At 41.8% G+C, this 17105-nt stretch overlaps 1 protein-coding gene across 1 annotated transcript in view; it reads left to right on the top strand.

Annotated features, from left to right (window-relative positions):
- Positions 1-14310: 14310 nt before the first annotated feature.
- syt11a (synaptotagmin XIa) overlaps positions 14311-17105 on the top strand; it is a 16250-nt gene continuing 13455 nt past the window's right edge. The window contains exon 1 of the mRNA XM_038966888.1: positions 14311-14337. Coding sequence (XP_038822816.1) covers positions 14311-14337 — 27 coding nt within the window. The remainder of the gene's footprint in view (positions 14338-17105) is intronic.

The raw sequence follows: 17105 nt of genomic DNA, 5'->3' as shown, positions 1-17105 counted from the left end.
CGTTTTAATTTCCTGATGCAACAGCAAAATTCTCCCAGACAAAAGAGTGATCAAGTTAAGATCTGACATCTGTAGGGGTTAAAAATAAGATTACATCAACATCCATAATTTTATTTCAAGTTGGTTGCTATACTGTGAAAAACAGTTGTACATAACAAGTGCAACAAAAAAGATTCTTGTCTTCTGGATCCCTCCCTAGCCCTATCCTCATTGCGGCCAATTCCACTGCTTTGTTCTCATTCGCCAATTCTTGGTAACTTCTTGGCAGTTCTTGGCAGTGAAGGGCGATATGATTGGATGAGAAGAGTTTGGAGGGGCGGGACCTTTGACCTTCTCATCCAATGTGTTTTGAGAAAGAGGCGAGGAGAGGGGACGCGAGGTATCAAGTTAATCAATTGAGATTCTCCCCTCGACTCCCGGTTATCAGGGGGGGAAACCAACTCTGGTTGTAGTAGTCGCGCTCAGCAGCCGCACCCGAGCTCGAAACTGGAGTGGGAAGAAGCAAGCGCAAGCGCCATCCGGAGCGCATCATTGAGAAGCCACAGCATCAAAACAGTAATTTCGGACTGAGAAAAATACCACGGTCAAATATTGTTGCCTCATCTGACCTTAAAAAAAAGCGGAGGGACAAGATCATTCATGGAAATAAAATAGAAACCTGCGAGTTTTAATTGTTTTATTTTAATCTTTTTTTTCTGACAACAACACAGCCATTTCAACCCCAAAATGACTGAGATAACCAATTTAAGACCAGCATATGGTAAGACATATTTTTCCTCATGATAATTAACGAAAAACAGCTGTATTTAGGCTACTTTTTGGATGCCAGCCAACTGTTTTAGGCTAGCGGAAGAAAAATGAGTGTTTCTCAGGTTCTCCTCAGATTCTAAATGGTGTCATGTTGGCCTAGAAAGGCTGAAAGACGCCAGGTGCTAAATTTGTTGTTTATTCTCTACACATTTACTTTAATTATCTTCCCGAAAGCCTAGTTTTTTTGTATATTCAATTAATTTTATGTTTGAAATTAAATGGCACACGTCTATTTAATATTTCATAAGACACGGTTTATCTCCTAGAATGGATGTTATTCTGATGATTAGAAAGCTTTGAGCCAACAACTGGAATACATAAAAAATATATATGGGAAACCTCTTAAAACAATGTTGGTTTAGGGTGCATGTATTATTATCAACAATGTTCAAAGTTGTTGAGAACACAGGCCTGTCTAGGCCTCGACTGTGCGTCAACAAATTCTAATAATTTTAAAACGGATAATAGGCCTAATGTATATGTTTAATTTGTTGGGATTAGAAATAGGCATGTATATGAAAATGTGTGGTCATGCGTGCTTTAGTTCCCGGTAGTCACCAATATTGCTTCGTCAGATTTGGGCTTGAAGGGGGAATATTGGCAGGGAAATGGACTGAATAAAAATGTGCCTTTTGAAATTATGTAAAAACAAATAAAGTTGATTTCTGGTACATATTTATTGTGCGGTACGTATTTATTGTTAAGGGTGAGACCCGTTTGGCCTGCTCCTACTGCGCTCATGCTTTCTCCAGCCTTCTCTAATGGCGTTGACTGCGCATGTGGGTTAGCGAGGATGATGACGTTATGTCTATTCTTGAGGCTTGGCATCAACCATGCCCGACTGCTCGCTCTTCTATTGTTTCAATGAACATCTACCCGAATTCCTGAACTGGACCCGTTGTCCATAGCCTAACAGAACATTTGGGCGGGGTGGGTGGTCTCACGTCTCCCCAAATACCTCACTCGCTGGGCGATTAATTCGCGTGCTCATTGTAATCTAGTTATGTAACCGTGGGACTGTCGGGAAGCATTGATGGATGTTTTGCCAATAGTGCATCGCGTATCACTGTCAGAGTTACAACACCGGCTATGGGGCTTAATTTTGGGCGGAATATGTTGTTAAGAGAATGAGTGGACAAAAAATGACAAAACACTGGCTACACCCAGTCACACACATATATTTAGCCTACTGTATAAATATATGGTTTACACCTACAATTACTCAGCAATCAATTACGCAATACACAGCAACCAGTGCAGACAACTAATAGGACAGGATGGGACATATCAAATTGACAAAAGCAGTAAGAAACAGTCTAATTCTCCTCTCCTCTGACCTGCACAAAGTCCCCGAAAATAAATTCGCTCCTGTGAAGATGATTATGTTCTTTGTCTGCAGTGGAGGGGTGAGGCGCTAATGTGTGTTTGTTTGTGTCAGGAGTGTTAGAGCAGCGCATCGGTGAGAGGGCGTGGGGAGTCTAAATACACCACCTCTTCTGTTATATCATCTCTTCTTTACCAATTCATATGCATTTATAAATTCATATGACCATAATTCCTTTATTTAACAGATAGCTTTTGCCCAGAGCAACTTGCATGGTTTTTGTTTTGATTCAGGACTTTGACTCAGAGTTGAGGCCAGTGCCAAAGCTGGAGGGGACAGCTGCAGTTTACCCCACCTGAGGGCTCACACTGCTGAGCGGAGCCGAGCCAAAATAAGCTGTACTGAGCTGGCCTGGTTGTTGCTGTAACTGTTCTGGAAAGGACAATGTGCAAATGAAATGTGATGACCCCCTCTGCTTTACTTCCGTATCCAGTCCCATACTGTTTTGAATGGGCTTCAAGATCATATCATCAAATTCATGAAAACATGGCCATATATATTACATATAACATACAAAAAACTACAAAAGTTTAAAAACAATGCTGTGGGGAGGTCACTTTCACAGCGTATACCCGAGCGAGGACAGTATGGTTTAGTTCGGCGTGATATAGTTTGAAAACGATATTGGAGTGTGAAACTGTGTTCCATTGGACCCCACTCTATTCTTAACCATCACTACACACCATCACTTATTATCCAAGGCGTGCATGTGGACGGAGGGGATAGTCAGGATGACGGTGGGCGTCTGGGTTGGCAGTCTTTGATGTAAAAGAGGGCAGATATTTTAAGATCCCCAGACTGTTATGCCATCTTGGATCCAAAACCATGGCGTAGGAGTTACCTGAAGGACTGGCAGGGAGAAAAACTTGTTGAGTCAGGGAGTAGCCGAATAGGAGCTATTTGAGGGAGAGTCTGCACCTAAGACAGAGAGCTATGGGGAGAAGTAAGTTAGCCCTACTCCTGTCAATCAAATCGAATCAGATCAACATTAATAAAATATCTTGCCATTCTACAGGAAACATCATGGCAAACAATTCGTTTTGACAGTCTTTTTAAAGTCGGTTGCATAATTGAATAGCTGACCAATTTACTGAAAAAAGGGAAAATATAGTTGCTCAAAGTTAACATGGTACTAGAAACTTGTCAGACAAAGTGATATACATTTGTATATGCTTAGAAATAAGGACCGTCTTTGTAAAGTTATGATTTGGGACTGCAGCCCATTGGTCAGATGTAGTTGGTGTTGTTGAAGTAGGGCACTTTATTGTTTGCTATTAATTTACTGGAGATTTAGCCAAATTATTGTGTTCTTGAGATGGTCCTAACGAGGATCTGAATGTCTGATCGTTGGGATTCTGATGGTCACTGATCGGGGGGGATTCTGATGACGCTTGTGCGAGCGGTGTGGGTGAAATTATTGAATAACATGTATGTGTAAATTGATTTTGCAATGCTCACTCGCGCAGCATGTCCGGTGTGGTTTGCGTGTAAGAGTTGTATTTGATGAGAACAGCATAGGTGCTAGCACAGAACCTTGTGGAACACCATACTTAATATTGGAATAATCAAAGTGAGTGTCGTTTTAGGATTCAAACCAGACGAGATTGTCTACGACTGACCAACTCGGTTTCTTAGTGTATTTAGTGTCTTCACAGTTCCTAGCATCCGTTTTTGTAGTTTGAATCTTCTGTACATATCCTTCTTAGCCGATCAATTGACCTTTGACCTTTGTTGCTTTTAGCCGATCGATTGACCTTTGTTGCTTATAGACACTTCTGGATGTTGTTCCGGATTTCTTCGTAGACATTTCTGTGGTATATACACTACCGATCAAAATGGCTTTTTTACCAAGAAGGAGAGTGATGGAGGGCTGCATCAGATGACCTGGCCTCCACAATCCCCCGACCTCAACCAAATTGAGATGGTTTGGGATGAGTCGGACCGCAGAGTGAAGGAAAAGCAGCCAACAAGTGCTCAGCATATGTGGGAACTCCTTCAAGACTGCTTGGAAAAGCATTCCAGGTGAAGCTGGTTGAGATTTATTTTTTTTAATTTTTAATTTCACTTTTATTTAACCAGGTAGGCTAGTTGAGAACAAGTTCTCATTTACAACTGCGACCTGGCCAAGATAAAGCAAAGCAGTTCGACACATACAACAACACAGAGTTGCACACGGAATAAGCAAACATACAGTCAATGATACAGTAGAAAAAAAGTCTATATACAGTGTGTGCAAATGAGGTAAGATAAGGGAGGTAAGGCAATAAATAGGCCATGGTGGCGAAGTAATTACAATATACCAATTAAACACTTGAGTGATGGATGTGCAGAAGATGAATGTGCAAGTAGAGATACTGGGGTGCAAAGGAGTAAGATAAATAAATACATACAGTATGGGGATGAGGTAGTTGGATGGGCTATTTACAGATGGCCTATGTACATATTGCCAAGAGTGTGCAAAGCTGTTAGCCACCCTTTGCCTTGATATTTGAAGAATCTCAAATATAAAATATATTTTGATTTGTTTAACACTTTTTTTTGGTTAATACATGATTCCATATGTGTTATTTCATAGTTTTGATGTCTTCACTATTATTCTAAAATGTAGAAAATAGTAAAAATAAAGAAAAACCCTTGAATGAGTAGGTGTTCTTAAACTTTTGACCCGTAGTGTATGTACTTGATGAGGACATGACACACTCATAACATTAGCAATGTAAAACACCTTTATATGTCTTATGAAGATGGTATAAGTCACTTAAAAGGTTTTCCTTATTTAGTACCCTTATGTTATTGACTTACTTTGTCTCTTCAGGGCTACATCTCTTACTGAGGCGGTCTAGCCTGGATGGAGGGGTGAGCCGACACACAGTCCTACCTCTCCCCTCCCTCCAGCTCTCTCTGTCCCTTCTCTCTGCAGTGTGTCCGGCATAGCCGCAGTGGCGGTGCCGAACAGAGCTTGTGATTTTAATGCCATAGTGACTGGTGTCAGTGACAAGCCCCTTTCTGTCCCAGTGGTGAAATACAGCACACTCCACCTCGGGACAAGGTGTGCCACTCATATTCACAGAGATTTCAGGATGAAGAAACACACACAGAGAAAGCTAATGTTGTGTGAAAGGGGGTTTAGATAGTCTATTAGCTCAGTCCTGTGAGAAGCTGAGCAGCAGTGGTTTACCCCAGCGTGTTGATGGCGGTAGGGGAGATGGACATTTACAGATGTGTTTTGTCTGTGTGCCATATGTTGTACATGTAAGAGGGAAAAGAGTGTGTTTATGAGAACATTTCTATGAGTTTTGGGGTTATTTGAAGAATACTTGAGACACACAACTCTTTGTAGTGGAGTTACTTAGGAAGGTATTATTTCCTTGCACCTTGACATCACCTTTCCTGAAGTTAGTGGTAAATCCTGGTTGGGTTGCCACCGAAAGGGTAGGAAGCATGAGTTTTTACTCACCAATGTAACAACACAGTGTGGTCAAAGACTTAGTAACTTATAGGTAACCAGATCATGTTTTGGTTATTACATATTTATTATTTCCAGATAACTTCTAAACTATCCACAATGCACTATTTCTCGCAATGCACTATTTCTCATCTGGAGGATCTACTCTGCTACCGAGTTTGTATGCTAGCTCTGTAGCTAGCTCGAGCTGGCTAATGTTGACTACACATCATGCTTCTCACAGACTTTGTGGCTGTGTTATCTAGTGGGAACCTGTTAGCACGGCAGGCTCTGGTGCTTGCCATGGGCTCAAAACGAAAGAGAATATCATACCTACTTGCTTTAATTGTGTAGTACCTCATCTGTTCTCCTTTTTGTTTTGTCAACTTTTGCCATGTTCGCTGTGAAATAGGCTACGGGAGTTTTGTAACTTTTTCCACCGTGGCTTAGTGCTAGCACGCTAGTTGACAGACATCTAGAATCTATCTATTTTGGATTTCTGCTGGGTGAAGCACTCGCCTCCCCCTCGCTTTGGTAGCTAACTCCACCTGCACTCTTTTCAAAGTTTTATCATTGGATGGGCCCCAACCATCAATCTGTAAGTCTCTGCTCTCTCTTTGCTTTTAATCTGCAGTTATGTTTTAGTTGTGTTGTATTTGTTTTTTTCTAGCTGGTCTCCAGTAGTTGGATTCTAGCTTGCTGATTATAACTGTGGTGGTAGGCTAGGCTGTCTAAGCTAATAGCTAGTTGGCTAAATAGCTAACGTTAGCTGGCTGGCTAGCTTGCTGGCTAAAATAACTGCATATACAGTAGCTAATATTATGGCGTTATGTATTTCCTAAACGTTGGTTTACTTTAATGTAGCTGTAAGCTAATTGTTGATAGCAACTGACTGACTCATTCAGTGCAAACGTAAGCAGGGTAGTATGGCTAACGTTAGCAGACTAGTTGGCTAGCAATTTTGCAAGTTGTTGTAACAATAAATTCAAAGTATTTGCTTGTAAGTTGGCTGAAAATGTTGTTGAAACCAGTAGTCATGGCAATTTTGATTAATTTGAAGTTATAGATTTGAAGTTATTTCTGTTGGAGTTTACATTATAGGGATCAGGCTGTTCCTCTATATTACATCACACCCTGGGAAACATTTTCCGACAGGAATTCTGATCGGTTTTATGTAATAACTCCAACAATAGAAAAGTGAGGTCACTTTGCATTGGGACTTTTGATGCATATACTAATGCAAATCCCAATGTTACATGTGGTTACGTTGTTGCTACCTGCCCATTAATTTAGGGTGTTAGAATGAGTGAATTCAGAGTATGGAGTGCTGGTTACATTTACTACTCTTCTGGTAGTCTAAGCCCAGACGTCACACATTATCCTTAATAATACACTCCTCATTTCCTCCTCTCTTCTGTAACACCACAACGCTCCTCTCTCCATCATAACCTCGTCCTCCTCTTTCTGCCCTACCTTCACACTCCTCTGTATTCCTCCACGGTCCCACACTTCCCCATTCTCCTCCTCACGTATGAATCAGACAATTAGAATCATTGCTCGTGATTAACAATTTACTGCAGTCTATTAATCATGGATGCCCCCTGCTTGTGCACAGACACGTGTGCATAGACACACACACACACACACACACACACACACACACACACACACACACACACACACACACACACACACACACACACACACACACACACACACGCGCACGCACGCACGCTTGTTCTTTCAAGCATTGTGCTCCTTTTGGTACCGTTGGTTTTATTTGTAAGTCCTGGATTTCGCCTTTTCTTCAGTATTGCTATTGAGGTTTGAACGGTTTATTTAATTTAGACCTTGACCTTATGGTTAATGTCAGTCTCTCGCTCTCGCTGGGGGGAACGCCAGCTGTGCTTTAAAGACCCTCCAAAAAAGTGACATCTGATTCTAAAGCCCCACTGAGGTCGCAATGATCAGTGGAGTAGAGGAGGGTCGAGTCTTTGTCTAGAGGGGGATAGTGGGTGTGGGTAGCTAGACACTATGGAGAAACAGTGAGAGGAAGAGAAAGATGACAAAATAGAGTAGGGAAAGGGAGAACATGTCCTTGGTGGATCAGGAGAAAGAGAGAAGGGAAAGCAGAATTGGATGCCAGAAACTGATGATACAAAAAAAAAATCTAAATGGTTTACCCGTGAGGTATGCCAGGAGGTATGCAGACAAGCGCCTGCTGTTCTGAATTCCCATGGCCTGCAGGGAAGTCACTCTTCAGAAATGTCCCAAACAGTCTGTTTGTCTGGCACGCTTGCTCTCGACTCTCAGTCTGGGCCCTAGCTATGGATCCTTTGTCTCACTGTTTGTCTCTCTGTTAGCAGCTCATTCATACCCCATTTCCTCACTCTCTCTCTTCCTTTCACCATTTCCTCTCCCCTTTCTCTCCTGCCTATCCATCTCTCTCTCGTCTTCCTGCTACCTTTTTGATTTATTTTCTCTTTAACCCCTTTTTTTCTCCTCCCCAATATCGGGGTATCCAGTTGGTAGTTATAGTCTTGTCTCGTCGCTGCAACTCCCGTACGGACTCAGGAGAGGCGAAGGTCAAGAGTCGTGCATCCTCCGAAACACAACTCAACCAAGCCTCACTGCTTCTTGACACAATGCCCACTTAACCTGGAAGTCAGCCGCACCAATGTGTCGGCGGAAACACCGTACACCTGGCGACCATGTCAGCTGCGACAGAGCCTGGACTCGAACCCAGGATCTCAAGTGGCACAGCTAGCACTGCGATGCAGTGTCTTAGACCACTGCACCACTCGGGAGGCCCCTACCTTTGATTTCTAACCCACTTCCTGTCCTCAAGTAACCGTGTTTGCAACTTTCATTTTCTGGCCATTTTGGTTTTTCCAAAAGCTCTTAAAAGCCTCCTGTCTGTCACACAACTGGACAAGTGCCTGCTGACCAAATTTTGACCTCCTGCACTGTTGCTAAGCCCCTCCAACAGATTTCACTGCTGGATATGAATATTGACTGGTAACACAAAGCTAAATCCCTGCACATGCAGCTTACTGGTGGCCCAGGGTGTGGCTGGCTGCAGGCTCAAACATCTGGGGTCATCCAGTCAAGAACTAGCCTGGTCAAACCAGACTTAATGTTGCACTCACTATTGCTTCCAATGGTGAAGGCTGTGTTCAGTCTAGTTTTACCAGGCTACTAGTTTCCGCCAAGGTGCATGAAGGCTAATGAAGGCAGCTATGCCGAAACCTGTTTTTTTATAGTAAAGCAAGAGGATTTATAATTGTACTTCCATTTTCCTCCAAGAGAAAATCTTGTGCAGAATTATTGTAGTCGATAGCTGGGGCCTCTCTGTCATCTTTGTTTTATAACAGAGGTAGGTAACTTTAAGCAAATGTGACTATGCATAGTTATTCCTGACCACTGAGGTTGGTTTGGGCTTCAGTCACAGATTTGAACTGTAGAAGGTGGCTTATCAGAATGCAGATGTGAATCTGATTATGCTTACGTCAAATATTATATCTGTTTGGGCTTCTTGTGGTCAATTTGCAGTCTACAAATGATTTGTAATTATGTTCCGGCCCCCCGAACATCCACTCCAGAAATAAAATCGTCCAGCGGCTGACTCTAGTTGATGATCCCTGGTTTACACTAAAAACGACAAGTAACTTCCATGACATTTCCCATGACAACGGCATGCATAATTGAGGGTATTTATTTTAGTTTATGCATCTTCATCAGTGGCTTTTTGTGAATGCTCTGTGGGTGTGTTTTTAGGAATGTTTGTAAGTGCATGAACATTCAGTATGCTAAGTGTTTATAGTGTAGTTCCTATACTTATTATCCATGATGCTGTGGAGTTTTACATAGAACTCACAGGAGAAAAGGAGAAACTCTCCAAAGCTCTTGAGGCCTCATTATAGCTGTGATCAGTGCAGCTGTAGAGCAGTGTCTGTCAACCACACACATGCATACACGCACACGCACAGACACAGATACGCATACACACACTTCTGCCGCCATGTCTGACAAAAACATCTCTCAGCCTCTCTTTACACTGAAGCTTTCTCAGAATAGGCATCCCCCCCCCACACACACACCCTCCGGTGGTTGCTGGCGTCTGGTTAAGGGCTGCTTGTGTGGAGATGGTGGAACACACATCCTGTTCTCATCCGCTCTGGGGTTCCTGGGCGAACTCTGAATTCCAATCAGCTCCATCTGACCAGCTCGATGGGAGAGGGGCCCCGCTGTTGCCAGGGCGACCCATGACATGGGCCACCTAGAGAGAGAGAGAGAGAGAGAAAGAACAAGATATGGATAGAAGTGAGGGAAAGGGAGATGAGTGTTATGCAAGAGAGAGACGAGAGTGGAGCAAAGACTAAATAAAAACCAAGTTTCCATGGTAGTAAACATACACACAAAGTAACAATACAGACATACAGTGGCAAGAAAAAGTATGTGAACCCTTTGGAATTACCTGGATTTCTGCATACATTTGACAACAATAGACAAACTCAGTGTGCTTAAACTAATAACACACAAATTATTGTATTTCTCTTGTCTATATTGAGTACATCATTTAAACATTCACAGTGTAGGTTGGGAAAAATATATGAACTCCTACTGTAGGCTAATGACTTCTGGAAAAGCTAATTGGAGTCAGGAGTCAGCTAACCTGGAGTCCAATCAATGAAACGAGATTGGAGATTTTGGTTACAGCTGCCCTGCCCCATATAAAACACTCACAAAATGTGAGTTTGCTATTCACAAGAAGCATTGCCTGATGTGAACCATGCCTCGAACAAAAGAGATCTCAGAAGACCTAAGATGAAGAATTGTTGCCTTGCATAAAGCTGGAAAGGGTTACAAAAGTATCTCTAAAAGTCAGTCCGGTAAGACAAATTGTCTATAAATTGAGAAATTTCGGCACTGTTGCTACAGGGTAGTTAACCCACTGTACCTAGGCCATCATTGAAAATAAGAATTTGTTCTTAACTGACTTGCCTAGTTAAATAAGGTAAAATAAATAAAACACTCCCTAGGAGTGGCTGTCCTGCAAAGATGACTGCTAGAGACTTACAGAAATCATTGGAAGATGCTAACATTTCTGTTGACAAGTCTACAATACGGAAAACAATAAACAAGAATGGTGTTCATGGGAGGACACCATGGAAGAAGCCACTGCGGTCCAAAAAAAACATTGCTGCAATTCTAAAGTTTGAAAAAGTGCACCTGGATGTTCCACAGCGCTACTGACAAAATATTCTGTGGACAGATGAAACTGAAGTTGGGTTGTTTGGATGGAACACACAACACTTTGTGTGGAGAAAAAAAAGGCACAGCACACCAACATCAACACCATAGTTTACAGTTGAGATGAGGTTGAGGGAGCATCATGGTTTGGGGCTGCTTTGCTGCCTCAGGCAGCCTGGACAGCTTGCTTTCATCGACAGAAAAATTAATTCCCAAGTTTATCAAGACATTTTCCAGGAGAATGTAAGGCTATCTGTCCGCCAATTGAAGCTCAACAGAAGTTAGGTGATGCAACAGGATAACAACCTAAAAGACAGAAGTAAATCAACAACAATTGCTTGAACAGAAGAAAATGGAGTGGCCCAGTCAGTCCTGACCTCAACCCGATTGAGATACTGTTTCATCCCAAGAATATTGTGGAACTGAAACAGTTTTGTAAAGAGGAATGGTCCAAAATTCCTCCTGACCGTTGTGCAGGTCTAATCCACAACTACAGAAAACATTTGGTTGAGGTTATTGCTGCCAAAAGAGGGTCAACCTGTTATTAAATCCAAGGGTTCACATCAGTTGAAGTCGAAAGTTTACATACACCTTAGCCAAATACATTTAAACTCAGTTTTTCACAATTCCTGACATTTAATCCTAGTAAAAATTCCCTGTCTTAGGTCAGTTAGGATCACCACTTTGTTTTAAGAATGTGAAATGTCAGAATAATAGTAGAGAGAATTATTTATTTCAGCTTTTAATTCTTTCGTCGCATTCCCAGTGGGTCAGAAGTTTACATACACTCAATTAGTATTTGGTAGCATTGCCTTTAAATTGTTTAACTTGGGTCAAACGTTTCGGGTAGCCTTCCACAAGCTTCCCACAATAAGTTGGGTGAATTTTGGCCCATTCCTCCTGACAGAGCTGGTGTAACAGAGTCAGGTTTGTAGGCCTCCTTGCTCGCACACGCTTTTTCAGTTCTGCCCACATTTTTTTTATAGGATTGAGGTCAGGACTTTGATGACCACTCCAATACCTTGACTTTGTTGTCCTTAAGCCATTTTGCAACAACTTTGGAAGTATGCTTGGGGTCATTGTCCATTTGGAAGAGCCGTTTGCAACCAAGCTTTAACTTCTTGACTGATGTCTTGAGATGTTGCTTCAATATATCCACATAATTTTTCTCTCTCATGATGCCATCTATTTTGTGAAGTGCACCAGTCACCATGTGCAGTTGCAAACCGTAGTCTGGCTTTTTTATGGCGGTTTTTGAGCAGTGGCTTCTTCTTTGCTGAGCGGCCTTTCAGGTTATGTTGATATAGGACTCGTTTTACTGTGGATATAGATACGTTTGTACCTGTTTACTCCAGCGTCTTCACAAGGTCCTTTGCTGTTGTTCAGGGATTGATTTGCACTTTTCGCACCTAAGTACGTTCATCTCTAGGGGACAGAAGGTGTCTCCTTCCTGAGTGGTATGACGGCTGCGTGGTCCCATGGTGTTTATACTTGCATATTATTGTTTGTACAGATGAACGTGGTACCTTCAGGCGTTTGGAAATTGCTCCCAACCAGACTTGTAGAGGTCTACAATTTTTTTTCTGAGGTCTTGATTGATTTCTTTTACCATGATGTCAAGCAAAGAGGCACTGAGTTTGAAGGTAGGCCTGGAAATACATCCACAGGTACACCTCCAATTGACTGAAATGATGTGAATTAGCCTATCAGAAGCTTCTAAAGCCATGACAATTTTCTGGAATTTTACAAGCTGTTTAAAGGCACAGACAACTTTAATGTATGTACACTTCTGACCCACTAGAATTGTAATTAAGTGAAATAATCTGTCTTAACAATTGTTGGGAAAATTACTCGTGTCATGCACACAGATGTCCTAACCGACTTGCCAAAACTATAGTTTGTTAACGAAATGTGTGGAGTGGTTAAAAAACGAGTTTTAATGACTCCAACCTAAGTGTATGTAAACTTCCGACTTCAACTGTACTTTTTCCAACCTGCAATGTGAATGTTTACACCGTGTGTTCAATAAAGACATGACAAATTATAATTGTTTGTGTGTTATTTGTTTAAGCAGACTGTGTCTATTGTTGTGACTTAGATGAAGATCAGATCAAATGTTATGACCAATTTATGCAGAAATCCAGGTAATTCCAAAGGGTTCACATACTTTTTATTCCCACTGTAGTTTAAACATTGGCAACAAGACAGAAAACCCACTACTTACTCAAGGATAGGCATTGTGCCTCTGTCAATCGGTCCCTTTGAAAATTTGAACATGAAACTATTACAGTAGCGAGTACAAACATTTTCAAACTTGTTTTTTTTGTACTGGTCCCCCATGAGAATCGTACCCACAACCTTGGCATTGCAAGCACCATGCTCTACCAACTGAGCCACACGGGACCAAGAAGGTATTGCTCTCACTCAGGTTAGTCTTTGGACTCTTTACAACACTGACTACAGTGTGTGTGTGCATGTTTGTGACTACAGGGTTAGTGAAGAGGTGATCTCGCTCAGGTTACTCAGAGATTGAGTCAGTACTGAAGAGATTGTAAGTAAAAACGTAAGCAAGACTTGCCTGAGCCAGAACAACACTAAGTATTGCCCCATTCTAATAGATGACTTACAAAGAGGTTTTGAAGGAAATGCCGCCATAGATGTTGTGACCAATACAGTCGTGTTTTGTAACGTCAAAATGGCTGTCAAAACAACAGGGTTCAGAGGTTCTGGGGGGGGGGGGCAGTGCCCCTGTGACAACAATTTTGGACCCCCTTGTGGCCCCCCCTAAATGTGGAGTATGAAATAATTTGTACATAACAAATTTTTGCTATCGTTCTTTTTTTACATCCGTTATTAGACAGTGGCAACGATGATGATTATGAACATGGTCTTTTGCCTGCTAATGCCTGCAATGCAGTGAAGAAAACGATGACAACAATAACGTCTAATGTAACTGGCCCCTCTAACAGTACAACTGGCCCCAGCTTGGCCCCCCCAGTTGAAATGGTCTAGAACCGCCACTGTTGAGTTGATGAAGTACCTACAGTACATTCGGAAAATATTCAGACCCTTGACTTTTTCCACATTTTGTTACGTTACTGCCTTATTCTAAAAATGGATTAAATAAAAACATTGAGGAAATCTACACACAATAGTCCATAATGACAAAGAGAAAACATTTTTTTAGATTTTTTTGCAAATGCATTAAAAGTTCAAAACAGTAATACCTTATTTACATAAGTATTCAGACCCTTTGCTATGAGACTCTGAATTTAGCTCAGGTGCATACTGTTGCCATTGATCATCCTTGAAATATTTCTACAACCTGATTGGAGTCCACCTGTGGTAAATTCAATTGATTGGACATTATTTGGGAAGGCACACACCTGTCTATATAAGGTCCCACAGTTGACAGTGCATGTCAGAACAAAAACCAAGCTATGAGGTCGAAGGAATTGTCCGTAGAGCTCCGAGACAGGATTGTGTCGAGGCATAGATCTGGGGAAGGGTGCCAAAAACTTTCTGCGGCATTGAAGGTCCCCAAGAACACAGTGGCCTCCTTAAATGGAAGAAGTTTGGAACCACCAAGACTCTTCCTAGAGCTGGCTGTCCGACGAAACTGAGCAATCAGGAGAGAGAAGGGCCTTGGTCAAGGAGGTCGCTCTGATAGAGCTCCATAGTTCCTCTGTGGAGACGGGAGAACCTTCCAGAAGGACAACCATCTCTGCAGCACTCTGCCAATCAGGCCTTTATGGTAGAGTGGCCAGATGGAAGCCACTCCTCAGTAAAAGTAGCATGACAGCCTGCTTGGAGTTTGCCAAAAGGCACCGAAAGGACACTCGGACCATGAGAAACAAGATTCTCTGGTCTGATGAAACCAAGACTGAACTCTTTGGCCTGAATGCCAAGCATCACGTCTGGAGGAAACCTGGCACCGTCCCTACGGTGAAGCATGGTGGTGGCAGCATCATGCTGTGGGGATGTTTTTCAGCGGCATAGACTGGGAGACTAGTCTGGATCGAGGGAAAGATGAACTGAGCAAAGTACATAGAGATCCTTGATGAAAACCTGCTTCAGGGTGCTCAGGACCTCAGACTGGGGCGAAGGTTCACCTTCCAACAGGACAACAACCCTAAGCACACAGCCAAGACAACGCAGGAGTGGCTTCGGGACAAGTCTCTGAATGTCCTTGAGTGGCCCAGCCAGAGCCCGGACTTGAACCTCTTGAGAGACCTGAAAACAGCTGTGCAGCAATGCGCTCCATCCAACGTGACAGAGCTTGAGAGGATCTACAGAGAAGAACTGGAGAAACTCCCCAAGTAAATCAAATCAAATTTGATTTGTCACATACACATGGTTAGCAGATGTTAATGCAAGTGTAGCGAAGTGCTTGTGCTTCTAGTTCCGACAGTGTAGTAATATTTAACAAGTAATCTAACAATCCCCAACAGCTACCTAATACACACATCTAAAGGGGTGAATGAGAATATGTACATGTAAGTATATGGATGAGTGATGGCCGAGTGGCATAGGCAAATATATATAAAATACAGTATATACATGTGATATGAGTAATGTAAGATATGTAAACATTAATAAAGTGGCATTATTTAGAGTGGCGTTGTATAAAGGGACTAGTGACCTATTTAGTGGCCAGTTATTGGGTCTCAATGTAGGCAGCAGCCTCTGAGTTAGTGATTGCTGTTTATCAGTCTGATGGTCTTGAGATAGATGTTTTGATAGATTACAGCTTTGATGCACCTGTACCTGTAAATACAAGGTTGTAGCGTCACAGCTAAGAAGACTGGAGGCTGTAATCGCTGCCAAAGGTGCTTTAACAAAGTACTGAGTAAAGGGTCTGAATACTTATGTAAATGTCATATTTCATTTCTTTACTTTTAATAAATTAGCAAAAATGTCTAAACCTGTTTTTGAGGGGGGGGAAATTATTTAATCAATTTTCGAATAAGGCTGTAACGTAACAAAATGTGGAAAAAGTAAAGAGGTCTGAACACTTCGAATGCACTGTACTTCTACTACAATGAGTGTTTTCAAGTTTGTCACATACAGTCTACAAACACCAATATTGAACCTGAATGGACAGTCAAACAGTAAAGAGTACTCTGTACTGTACATCATAGAGATCAACATACTCTTTTTTTTTTCTCCATGCAAGAACATGGCCACAGTAATGGAATACTTTATTCAGATTTGTTCCTAATATAATACCTTGTCGTGCTTAATATTCTACACAGTGAAGCGTTCCCTGACTGGTTTCAGTGTCTATATCAACATCAATCCAACTATATTTCTGTTACTCATTTTCAGTGACTCACAATACACAATGCTATGCACTGTTCATTAATAATTTGACCCTTAAATTCACTGATTGTGTTTATAACTAGCTAACATATTGTACCGCTTATGTTAATTTACTATGGTTAATATAGAAATGCCATAGAATAGTTTTCCTTTATCAGAATACCAAATATTCCATCACACATGTTTGTTGCTCTTATCTATCCATCTCTTAAAAATTATATTTTCAGAGAAGGTCTCTCCCTGTGTCCTTAACCTCACCTTTCTCCTCACATCCATAGCCACACCTCAGAACTAGTTAACACTTTATTTCGCACCACTATTTAAGGTATGGCAACTGCTCGGCCTCTGCCCTCAAGGCGCTACTGACTGTAGTGCGTACGGCCCAGTACATCACTGGGACCAAGCTTTCTGCCATCCAGGACCTATATACCAGGCGGTGTCAGAGGAAGGTCCTAAAAATTGCCAAAGACTCCAGCCACCGTAGTCATTGACTTTTCTCTCTGCTACCGCATGGCAAATGGTACGGAGCTCCAAGTCTAGGTCCAAAAGGCTTCTGGTTAAGAATAACAGCTTCTACCCCCAAGCCATAAGACTTCTGAACAGCTAATCAAATGGCTACCTGGACTATTTGCATTGAACCCCCCCCCCCTACTCTCTGTTTATTATCTATGCATAGTCACTACCTCTACCTACATATACATATTACGTCAATTACCTTGACTAACCTGTACCCCCACACATTGACTTGGTACCAGTACCCCCTGTATAAAGCCTCGTTATTGTTATTTTATTGTTGCTCTTTTATTTTTTACTTTGGTTTATTTAGTAAATATTTTCTTAACACTTATTTTTCTTAGAACTGCATTGTTGGTTTAGGGCTTGTAAGTAAGC

The sequence above is a fragment of the Salvelinus namaycush genome, chromosome 27 (genome assembly GCF_016432855.1).
Source record: "Salvelinus namaycush isolate Seneca chromosome 27, SaNama_1.0, whole genome shotgun sequence".
NCBI lineage: Eukaryota > Metazoa > Chordata > Actinopteri > Salmoniformes > Salmonidae > Salvelinus > Salvelinus namaycush.
The sequence above is the reverse complement of the archived record's forward strand: the minus strand, read 5'-3'. Positions and strand labels throughout refer to the sequence as shown.